Here is a 12,198-nt window from a genome sequence, read left to right as displayed (position 1 = left end):
TTGAGCTACCTGCAGACCTTCTTTGCATTTGTTGGAGGACATACTAAACTATGACTGTTTTCCCCACATTTTGGACTACATAATAAACTATGAAATTTTTGTCACATTTTGGACAACAGATTAAACTATGACATTGTTGTATAAAGTTCTTTTATAAATTGTTTTTTGAGCTTTTTCTTTGGTTCTATTCAATAGGTAAGTAGAGAGGCAGACAAGATAGCCGGGAAGATCTGCACTAAAGGTGCCCTGAGCTGGATTCGAACCTGCAACTCATACGCAGTCTTGTTTATGAGTCACTCTCTCAACCAGTTGAGCTACCTGTGGACCTACTTTGTACTTGTTGGATGACATACTAAACTATGACTTCTTAGTCACATTTTGGACAACATACTCAACTATGACATTTTTGTGACATTTTGGAAAACATACTAAACTATGACATTTTTTTCCACATTTTGGATGATGTACTAAACTATGACGTTTTTATCACCTTTTGGACGACATACTAAACTATGACGTTTTTGTCATATTTTGGACGACATACTAAACTATGATGTTTTTGCCATATTTTGGACGACATACTCAACTATGAGGTTTTTTTCATATTTTGGACGACATACTAAACTGTGACGTTTTTGTCACAGTTTGGAGGACATACTAAACTATGACATTTTTGTTACATTTTGGACGACATACTAAACTATGACGTTTTTGTCACAGTTTGGACGACACCCTAAAGTGACGTTTTTGTCACATTTTGGACGACAGACTAAACTATGACGTTTTTGTGACATTTTGGACAACATACTAAGCTATGACATTTTTTCCACATTTTGATGACATACTAAACTATTTTACCTATTATTCAATAGGTAAGTATAGAGGAAGAAAGGAAAGCAGGGAAGACCTGCAGTAAAGGGCCATGAGCTGGACTCGAACTTGCGTCTCCGACACATTCCTATTCAGGAGTCGCCCTGCCAACCAGTCAAGCTCCCTGGGCACCTTTTTGACACTTGTTGAAGGACATACTAAACTATGACATTTAAATAAATTTATTTGTATGACCCTAAGGTACTTCCATACCAAAGGGGACCTTTGCATCATGACTTGCAGTCAAAAGCCTATTTTTTGTCCTTAACCTTCCGTCTCCGTGCACCTGTTAGAATGATACTCAGGAATCCTTAGTTCAACGGTAGATAGTGATGTCAGGGCTAGCCAGCAGCAGGAGACGTGACCATGTCCGTGAGCTTAATGGCGGCGGGCAACAGTGGCTACAGCAGGCTTCACAGGAGCAGCTGGTTTAAAGGACAGACCAGCCGAGGAGACGACTTCTCATCCCCTGCAGGGTCCAAACAGAGTGTCCTTGGTCTGCTATACATTTAAAAGTCCCTATTTAGTTTTAAAATCTAATTTATACCTAAGTACTTTGCATACCGGAGTAAAACACATGTTAGCATTAGCTTTAGCATGCTACGTCGCTAAGCGCGGTTAGCGTTTTACATTTCTATACAAAACACTCCGTCCGAGTACAAAAAAATAAATACATCAAGTACTTACTTTACTCCAGATTAGAACCATTCTAAAAGAACCGGTAGACTCTGCACCCACCTGTTTTAGAGTCTATTTGTAACAGACTAACTTGTCTTCTTTCACCACTTCGAGCTGAGGAACTAGAGATTTCTCACACGGTCAACGTTAGGCCACGCCCATCTACCTCTGATTGGATATTACAGGTACATCATTCAATGAAATTACAGGACATGAAAGATTGACATGAACAGTTAGATAGTGAGCAGAAAACTGGTACATCTTCCACAAACCTGCTTCAAATGAACTTTTATCACACATAGGACAAAAACTTTGCATTGGCTTAAAACAATTTTTAACTATATGAATGAGATAGCAAATACATTGATGTAGATTTTATGATGTTTTCAATTACACTGTTTATTAATTACATATTTATTCAACTGACTTTATTTGTATTTTAACCAATGTAGTCTAAAGTGCCATTTTTAGAAGACTTTAAAAGGTCAGTTAAAAACGATACAATGAACATCCAACCACACTCTGTGTCACGTATTAAAACACTCAGCAAGCCCAGCTGATTGCAATTGTGTATCGAGATTGTGACCGGAAAAGACTGAAGTCAGTTTTAGCAAAGGTTTATTGTTGGTGGCGGGAGCTTCAGTCTCAAAGACTGCTCAGCTAGCTTCAGTAGGAGCACTATCTAAAGTGACATCTGCATTTAGATGTATCATCCCGTTGGTGCGAAATGGAATGAAAATCAGAACAGTGTTTCTTTCTCAAGTGGCTAATAATAAAGGACGTGGTCAGAGTTTGTCAGTAAGAACACTATCACAGAGACAAATTACAAGTACTTGAACTTGCATTAAAGTGTTTGAAAAGTGAATGAATGAGCTGAAAATAAATTCTAATTGTGGGTGCTTGTTAGCCTTATATCTTTAGATAAGCTAAACTCTGCGAGACTTTTCCACTGAGACTGACCAGTTCTTACGGAGACTTGGCCAGATGATGAAATGTACATGGACCCTAACTGACCCCCACACATTTGCAGATGTGCAAAGTGAAGCACAGGTTTAGGAACAACAACTCTGTATCTGTGGTGTCCATGTGTTCATCCACATGGGAGTAATATCAAGACTTACCACTGGTCCTAGAAGAAGAGAACCCTTTGCTACATTGAACATTACAATAGGTTTGAACAACTTCAGGATTTGAGTGAAGTCAGACAAGACTATAAAGATGTTCCTGTGATTTTTAGCCATTTAGGGAAATTATTAATAGAGGACAGTTTGCTCAGGAAGTGTTACAGATTCTGAATGGCTCAAGCACAGGAAATGAACTGACAAGATCAGAATGCAATAAAGGGTTTATTTGCAAAAACGTAGAGGAACTACAAATCGTAACAGAACTACAACAGGAAGTACATCAACGAAAATAGATTGCCAACCTATGGCGACTACTATAGGCGAGGAGGATTCACTACAAAATTCTAACTCGCGTTGGGTAACACCCAGGCAAGAAAGACAATAACTCAAATTCACTCGATTACAAGAACTAGGAACTAAGCCAGGAAACTAACGAGTACACGAAACTGCGAAACTTGAATTAACTCACAAAAAACTACTATGAGATGCTCGGACTAGGTAAATAACTGTGGAGGTACATTGTTCTGGGCTGGCAGGCCGGTGTCCAGGTGGTGGTTGTCGAGATGCTGCAGCAGGACGGTGTGGAGGGACACCATGAGGTAGAAACAACACAGGTGAGTGAATTCCAGGACGCTGAATGGCACCGAAACTGGAGCTGATGACGGTGCCCGTGGGAACCAGCAGGAGCAGGTGGAACCAGAACTATAACGGAGGAGGACAACCAGTATTACTAAAAGCAACTTGAGAATGCATACTAAGATTTTGGGAACGAGGAGTGACTGTTACTGGTAGTGTCACAATCCGGCACAGAGAGGTGAACGGCTTCAGACTATATTGTGTTGAGAGAGGGACTTGATTGGCAGAGACCACCTGCTCCTGCTCCAGGCTGATGATGATTAGTGATGAGGATCTCCTGCTGCAGCCACTGCACTGCTGAACCAAACCTAAAAGGGAAAAAAGGGTGGAGGAAGATGGAGAGGGCACTATCTCGGCCTGGCAGCAGCCAGCCTGACAGTAAGACAACAGATCAATCTCAAGTAACAGAAATTGTGGTCTTTAAAGCTGTCAGTTAAAGTTCACTTGAACTGAGAAGAATCCATCCATCTTTTATCTATACACCACTTCATCCTCATTAGGGTGTGTCAGTTATTCTAAATGATTAGAATGAAGTGCTTCATATCTTCATCAAATTTTCCTGTTATCTGCTGTTTTCTCAAATGTTTTTGTACTTATATGATGACTGTATACAACCTTCTCACTACAAATATGACTCATTCACAGGTCTTTGCCCTGGTTGTGTTGATTGAGTTGTGTTGTATGGGTGAAGGCCAGTCAGAAGTTGGCATCAGACAGGAAAGGCTCATCCTCATTAATGTTTAACAGAAACTGTCAGTTGACTCTCTTTGGCCTGCTTGATATAATGATGAAGTTTCTGCCAACCTGCACCAAAGAGGACCTTATCGGTAAGCATCAACATCATTGAAATATGCTGAATGTTTGTATAAATTCTAACCACTTGGACTTAAATCTGAGAAGTAAATCACAGTTTAGATTGTAGCTTCTGTGTTTTATTTTACTGTTAACATGTGAGATTTCAGGGACTGCTTCTCTTATTATTCTCATTACATACAACATTCTAAAATTTATTCTAAATTTATTTCACTCTGTACTTAGCTTGCTTTTAATTTATCATGGTTAAACTCTAATTACAGTTCATTTCTGGTTTTTCTTTTCATATTAACAGGCTGTAAAGATGCGTGGGATCTTTGCTAATTGTGTCCTGGCAGCACTGCTGCTGTCTGGAGCCTGGGCAGACCACCACCAGCACTACCACAATCATGGCTCTGAACACAGCCATGAGGACCAGATGAGCTGCCACAAGCTGTCCCATCCCAATGCTGAGTTTGCCTTTGCCCTGTACAAAAACCTGAATGCCAAGCCTGAGGCTGGAAAGAACATCTTTTACTCACCACTGGGCATCTCCACCGCCCTGTCCATGCTGTCTACAGGGGCTGGTGGTGACACCCACAGCCAGCTGTTCTCCACTTTGGGCTATGGCACCTTAAACCAGAGTCAGGTCAATGAAGCCTTCCAGCATCTTTTCCACATGCTTGACCACAGCCAGGAGAACCAGAAGCTGGATGTTGGTAATGCTGTCGCAGTGCGCACTGGTTTCAATCCTTTGGAGAATTTCTTGAAAGAAATCAAACATTACTACTCCGGCGACATCTTCAATGTTGACTTAGCCAAACCTGCTGAGGCTATAGCCGAGATCAACGCATACATTAGTAATAAAACCCATGACAGAATCAAAGATATGGTGAAGGACTTGGACCAGGACATGGTTATGATGCTCATTAACTATGTCTACTTTAAAGGTAAGAAGCAAGTTGAAAGTCTGTGCCTTAATGTGTAGTTTACCGAGCGTAGGACACAAACACATGAAAAATAAGTCAGCTGGAATGACCTGAACATGATGCTTAAAGGTTGGGAAGCAAACTGCAATATAATTTGTTCTGACATATTTACATTACTGTCATCATCCCCTCTCCACTGTCTCATACAGGACAATGGGAGGAGCCCTTCATCGAATTCATGACACACAAGGCAGACTTCCATGTGGACGACACCACCAAAGTTCAAGTGGACATGATGACAGGAAAAGGATACTACAACATCTACCATGATGCTGATAACCACACTACCATCATCATGCTGCCGTACAAAGGAACCACCTCCATGATGATCGTTCGGCCTGATGAAGGCAACATGAAGGAGGTGGAGGGATACATCAGCATGGAACACCTCAGGCACTGGCGAAACTCAGTCTCCAAGCAGTAAGAGGAATCACATTTACTTTGGAATTCAGCTACCTGGTTGTAGATACAGTGTTGTAGACAGAGTGAGCAATGTACTTCTTGTAATGATTGAGGAAGTGTTGACTGGGTCAGATAAATTTAATCTGCTTGAATGTGTTCATGGTTTAACTTAAAGACAGATGCAGGAATTTCACTGTCTGACACTAATAATGTTCCTTGTTTTTTCAGCTATATTCTCTTGTATTTGCCAAAATTTTCCATCTCTGCTGATGCCTCCCTGGGAGACACATTGAAAGAAATGGGCATAACCAAAGCTTTTGAGGACAATGCTGATTTCTCTGGGATATCAGATGAGACCAAGATCAAAGTCTCAAAGGTAGGGGTTCATTTTTATAGGGAGATTTTTATGGAACAACAACAAATTAGCACTGATCTCCCTTTGCTTTGTTTTCCACAGGTTTCCCACAAGACTTCGCTGAGTGTCACCGAGATGGGAACAGAGGCAGCAGCCGTCACCATCATTCAGGTAGTCCCAGTGAGTGCGCCACCATCAGTCAGAATTAACCGGCCCTTCTTGGTTTTTATCATGGAGAGGTCCGCAAGGAGCATCCTCTTCATGGGCAAGATCAATAACCCTACACTCATGTAAACGCGTACACTAGCGAAATGAGAATCACAATCAACAGTATCGTCACGAGGATCCTATACTGATGCTGTAGTACTTGTATATTTACTTGTCCGTGTGTATCTTTGCAGGACTGTCTACAAAAATACTATTAAAGAACACTTTCTATGAAATATTTCAGTGGGTTTTCATGTCCGCATGTACTAAAGATAATACAGGGGCATCCTTGCAGGATGAAATAGACAAAAAAAATGTGACATCAAACACAAAATTGATGCATGTATGATTAAATACATTTTCTCAATTTGGTCATCAACTACATTCACTTTGCAGTATCATCTAGCAGCTAAATCCCTGCAGCTTAACAGTTAAGTTTTGACTGGTGTTACAACAGACAGAGGTTGTGTAACCTGATGGCCATCAGCCTCACATGACTCCTCGCCCTTTGACGAGTCAACACAGGAGTTGCTGCAGAGTATTTACATAATCAGTACACATAAACTTTGTCTCCCTTGTCAGCCCCACACACACTGACTTCTGAAAAAAAAAAACATGAGTAAGACGTGTCTGAATCAGAAAGCTGAGTGGGCAGCTCTTCAGAAGTGCTAAAACGCTCCCAATCTGTCCAGTCTGCTGAGCATAAAGAGCCACTGCTGAGAAATGAGCAGCGGTGAAGAGTGTTGCTGCTTGTTCATGTACAAACGGGACAAACTCAAGAAAAATCCTGAACCCTTGACCCCTACAGTGAAACCTGTTGGCTCCGTTATGTTGTGGGTGGCATTTTTCTGGCAGGAAGGGTCAGTGCAAATCAATACGAAGTTGTTCTGCGTGACCACCTTTACATTGTGATCGAACATTTCCATCATGGTGGGATAGAAATGTTGGATGACGATGCCTCCGTCCAAATGGCACAAAGGATCACCAAGTAGTTTGATGAAATAGAAGTGAGTCATACGTTATGACCTTCGCAGTTCTCACATCTCAACCCAACTGAACATCTGTGGGACATTTTAGACCGATATGTTAGTCAGAATTTTCCACCACCATCACCTAATCTTTGGGAGAATGCTGTTTTTCCCTCCAGAGCTCCAGAGATTTGGAGAATCAATGCTAAAGAGAATTGAAGCTGATCCAGCAGCACCCAGTGGGCCAGTACCTTATTACGCTTGAGAAACTTATTAAATTGTTAGTTTTTTTCTTTAATCTGTCATCTATACCAGTATTTTTGCAATTCTTGGCTTGGACTTTCACTGTTTGTTGTAAACTATGTTTGCGGGCACACTGTTCAGCTTTACCCGTTTGGATTTCTTCCTTCCATTCCACTCAGATTTTCCTTTCTATTCATTTGTGCCACGAAATTCAATTCGCAAACTTCTGAGATGTGTGATGTATCACAGTATTGGGTTATTTATTTGAGGTGCAGAAGAAGGGGAACAGTTTGCATTGCATCACCTTACAACAAAGTTAAAGGTGTTGAGTGTAGCTTGTGTTTGTGTGCTCAGCCGGACTAGTTATGGCGATCCTTCTTGTGTTTGCGTCAGTTTTATAGCAAAGCAGAGCACCTGGAGTTCAGCTAATGTGTCACAGCCAGACCCTTCTTGTTTGCTCTTGTCCAACAGATTTACATGTTTGGACAAGCATGTTGTGACGTGCAAATCTGTCCCCCTCTCTTTCTCTCTGTTATGTCTGGGGCCAGAGCTACACTCCACAGAAGCTGAAACCATTGCAATGGACCTCCATCTCAGACAAACACTCTTATCCAGTGTGTGCAGTTTGCATGCCTTCTAAACACACATTAGCTTCTCTAGGTAACTCACACATCTGTTTCCACTGATATCTTAAACAAGGAGCTGGAGAAGGCATACATACAAAAAAAATTATCCAAAATGCTTTTTGGTTTCAGAGCAAAATGAGTCTCCAATCCATAATTCAACCTGTTGAAGCTATTGGCACAGGAAGGCAATAAATGAGGCAGCTGGATGTCATTTCGAACCATCATTTTTCCTTGATAATATTGTGAAAACAATAGGGAGCAGCAGAAACGCTTCTCACCCACTTTGTGCTCAGATGTTTGACCTGTAGCCATAAAGAAGGAAGTTCAAGTGAGTTCAGAACCGAGCTGCTAGAGTAACACTGCACTGCTAATGTCACACAAGTACAAAGAAAATGCATTCCAGATAATCATGGCTTCTTCTCAGAGCCTCTTGTTTATTTAGAAATCCATCTTCAATATGCTGGTGAAAATTCACATTATTCAGATAAACAGAAAGATCTGTCATTAATACGGTTTAGCTACCAACACATTATTATTTGCTACTTGCCAATTATCTGGATAAACAAAACAACTGGACCAAGTTAATGCCTGAACGAATAGAAAGACAACCACAACAGAATGGTGACCAGAGACGATGGAATGTCAAAGAAATTTGGCAAAATGTAACAACGACACATGAAAGAACCGCTGGTGACAAGAAACAGACGGATACCAAGTAATATTAACGATACATTTCACAGTTAAATTGTTTTTTTTACAGTTAACATGTAAATTATCACTTTTCACAGAGAGTTTTACTGGTTATTATCTGTGTTGTTATCTGTCTCTTAACAAAACAGGAAAACTCTGCAAAATAACAGAACATTTTTGAAAATATTAGAACATTAAAAAAGCAAAAAAACCCAGACATTTTTCACAGTTTAGGCTAGCCCATTTAGTCAGATAAGATTTGGGTGGGAACAAACATTACTATTTTTCAATCCTTAATATACACATTTTTTTCCATTTACATAACAACAAATATACACTGCCATTCAAAAGTACGGTGTCACGGTCCATGTATATTTTGGCAACTGGATTTTCAGTTCTGAAATGGGTATTGAAAAACAAAAAGCGAGTGGTTATTTGATTTTCATTTTAAAATACAAAAAATACAATTGAAATACAAGGCGTTTTTCCTTTTCATGATCAAAAACAGATATACGAAATTTTAGAAATGCTTTGATTTTCATTTTATATTTAGAATAAGAGCTCCTTTATTTGTGACTTCCACTAAAAAAAAATGATGAAAATAAGTTTGCCAGAGTTCTGACTGATAACAGATTATTAAATAATGAAAATAATCCTTTAAATATTCCTTTAAACAATCCTTTTAGGTCTATATTTCCTTTACACTGACTTCTTGGTATATGTACAAATATTTTGGGTGGAATATACCATTAAGCCCAATGTTCAAGGGTTCTTCTGGGAATATACCATTAAACCAACCTTTTAGGTAAATGTTCCAGGATGTTGGGTAGAATATACCATCAGATCAACCTTTTAGGTCTACATTGGAAGATTTTAGAGTAGAATATTACTCCAAACCATCCTTTAGGTCTACATTTAAGGTGGAATACTCCTTTATACCAAGATTTTTGGTCTACATTGAAGGATTTTAGGTGGAATATTCCTTTCAATGAACTTTTTAAGTTCATGTTCAAGGATGTTGGGTGGAATATACCATCAGACCAACCTCCAAGGTCTACAGTAGTGAATTTTAGGTGGAATATACCATTAAACTCACCTTTTAGGTCTACATTGGAGGATTTTAGGTGGAATTTTCTTCCAAACCATCTTTTAGTCTACATTTAAGGATGTTTAGGATGGTATATTCTTCCAAACCAACTTCTCAGGTCTACATTTCAGGTGGAATATTCCTCCATACTAACTTTTTTGGTCTACATTGAAGGATTTTTTCTGAACCACCCTTTGGGGTCTATGTTTGAGGTTTTAGGTGGAATATTCCTTTTAACCAGGATTTTGGATGAGTTAAAGCAACATTTTAGGTGCATGTCCAAGGATTTTTGGTGGAATGTTCCTTTAAGGTGGATGTGTGAGGACCTTGTAGGTGGAATACTTCCTGAAACCAACATTTTAGGTCAACATTCAAAGATTTAAGGTGGAATGTTCCTTTAAACCAACCTAAATTTCATGTTTTGATCATTATCAAGTGAGAAACCTCAATCCAGACTCCTCATAATGATGTTTGAGATTTATGCTGCTGTTATTTGTTTAGTCCAGACTAAATGACAGAAATCCACAACTGTAATGTTATTTCAGGACTCGGTTATTAAATGTCAAAACAATCCATATGACTCTAAAAACTCAACAGCTTTACAAACTCTAAGATTAAACTCTCCACAAGGATCCAAAATAAGTTGGACTTCTACATGAGAGCTTTAATTATTCTTCATCTACTTCCTGAAAAGTTTGGTCAATAAAAAAGACAAAAACTAATATTTTCAGCTGAACTAAAGACAGACTTTGTGATTTTTCTGCTCACATGTTGTGTTGTTGTAAACTTCCTCTTTCAAATAAATAGCCTCCTAACCCCCTGGAAACCAGCGTTTGTCCTGTTTTTGTGTTGCTCCTCGGCAACCCTAGACAGCCGGGTCCTAATGTTTTTTGAGCAACACACCATACTATGACGTTTTTACAATGATGGTTCTACTATGGAACCAGTTTGACATGTTCAGGTGTTCTTTGTGTGAAAACTCAGAGACTTCAGGTATCAGAAGGTGGTTTTCAACTTTCTTTGTTAACTTTCTGCTTCAACTTTAAACTAAATTTCCTTCACTAAGCCAGCCCTCTGGACTTCCAGGAAGTTGTGTTCCTATTGGCTGTCCAGGTGGCTGCTTGGTGTTATCAGGAACACCTGAGCAGCTTGGTGTTATCAGGAACACCTGAGCAGCTCAGTGTCTTCCTGCTTTGTTTAGCTGCAGACAAACATTTCCTCTGTTTCTCTTCAGAGAACCGGGTTGGGTTGGGTTCCGTTGCTTTAGTTTGTTTTTTAGGCGTTGGCTTGCAGCTTCCAGCAGTAAAATCATCTTTAATGTGTTTCTTGGTGTGTTTTAGGGCTTTGTACTGGATAGTTGTCTTGGTAAATGTGGTTCTTCAGCCACAGTTAGCACATGGTGCTAATGTGTGCTGTGATTAGTGGATTTGGTGCAGCTGAGTTGTGTCTTTATCTTGGCTGTAGTGTCTTTAGAGGTTTTTGGTCAGACACATTCTGTATTCTTGTTTGAGAACCAGCGTTGGTTGTCCAGAAGGTAAGAGTTCCTGTCCTGATTCTCTGTTCTCAGAGGTTCTCTGGTAGGCTGCAGGAGACTTTAGCGTTTGGGTTGTGCTCGTTTGGTTTTTGTACGGTTTCATTTGGACGACTATCTTGAGGCCCCTCCATGTGGTTTAGTGAGGTTTTCTGGAACAGTTCTACAAAGCAACCTGCAGCAGAAGAGACTTTGAGAGTTTTTAGGAAGTTCTGGAGACCAGACTTTAGAGCAGCAGAAACATTTGTCAGCAGTTTGAGCAGGAGAAGGTGAGCTTCAGAGTAGAAATGAGATGGAAACCTTCTTGACCCGTGTGGTGAGGTCCTGTACCAAGAGTTTGAGCAGGTTGTGAAGAGTCTGTAGTTCTTTGGTCTGAAAGCACAAGAAGAGTCGACTCATTAAAGGAGAAAACAGGAGATATTGTTGCTTCTTCTGTCGCTATGCAGTTTCCTTAGACTGAATATCAAGTTTATATTTTAAATGATTTCCCATGTGAGCCCAAGAAGACTTCAATAAACTCCCTCCATCCCCTGAACACAACATATTTCATTACCATGTTAAATATTTTTTTTAAAAATGTTTTTGAGTTTTAATCATAGTTTTAGCATAGTTTTTCTCTTTGCTTGTTTAGTTTTGTCATCTGTGTAAAAGGTGCTAAACAAATAAAGCTGAATTGATAAACTGAATAATTGACTAACTCATGATTGTGACAACAGAAGTATTTTCATTGTGATTTAAGGGTTTATTTCATTTTTAAGGTTGGGGTTAAAATCTTGACAGAAAAAGAAGATTAAAGAAATAAACTACAATAAATAGGAAAAAAATGTAATACAATAAAACTTTTAAAAAATTGTTTAAAAAGTATTTTTTAAATGTGTAATTATGTAAAATATTTTCTCTGTGATATTTAATAATTTTATTTTAAAAATTTTGTTTAATTTCGTGCTTACATGTTTTGTATCGTCTTTAATTATCTAATTCAATATTTTTGTCAGTTTAA

At 39.2% G+C, this 12,198-nt stretch overlaps 1 protein-coding gene across 1 annotated transcript; it reads left to right on the top strand.

Moving 5' to 3' along the window:
- The first annotated feature begins 3,964 nt into the window (after positions 1-3,964).
- On the top strand, positions 3,965-6,289 carry LOC111586982 (alpha-1-antitrypsin homolog). The gene is made up of 5 exons (XM_035942263.2): positions 3,965-4,135; positions 4,417-5,050; positions 5,239-5,509; positions 5,720-5,867; positions 5,949-6,289. The coding sequence occupies exons 2-5, from the start codon at positions 4,426-4,428 to the stop codon at positions 6,138-6,140; spliced, it is 1,236 nt and encodes a 411-aa protein (XP_035798156.1). The 5' UTR covers positions 3,965-4,135; positions 4,417-4,425; the 3' UTR covers positions 6,141-6,289.
- Positions 6,290-12,198: the final 5,909 nt, after the last annotated feature.

This window comes from Amphiprion ocellaris, chromosome 12 (genome assembly GCF_022539595.1).
Source record: "Amphiprion ocellaris isolate individual 3 ecotype Okinawa chromosome 12, ASM2253959v1, whole genome shotgun sequence".
Lineage (NCBI taxonomy): Eukaryota > Metazoa > Chordata > Actinopteri > Pomacentridae > Amphiprion > Amphiprion ocellaris.
The sequence above is the reverse complement of the archived record's forward strand: the minus strand, read 5'-3'. Positions and strand labels throughout refer to the sequence as shown.

Bases quoted from the DNA above. Each gene is read 5' to 3' on its own strand.
- LOC111586982 (XM_035942263.2), top strand. From the start codon at position 4,426: ATGCGTGGGATCTTTGCTAATTGTGTCCTGGCAGCACTGCTGCTGTCT. The intron at 5,051-5,238 runs GTAAGAAGCAAG...TGTCTCATACAG, and splicing joins TAACTATGTCTACTTTAAAG to GACAATGGGAGGAGCCCTTC. The intron at 5,510-5,719 runs GTAAGAGGAATC...TTGTTTTTTCAG, and splicing joins CGAAACTCAGTCTCCAAGCA to CTATATTCTCTTGTATTTGC.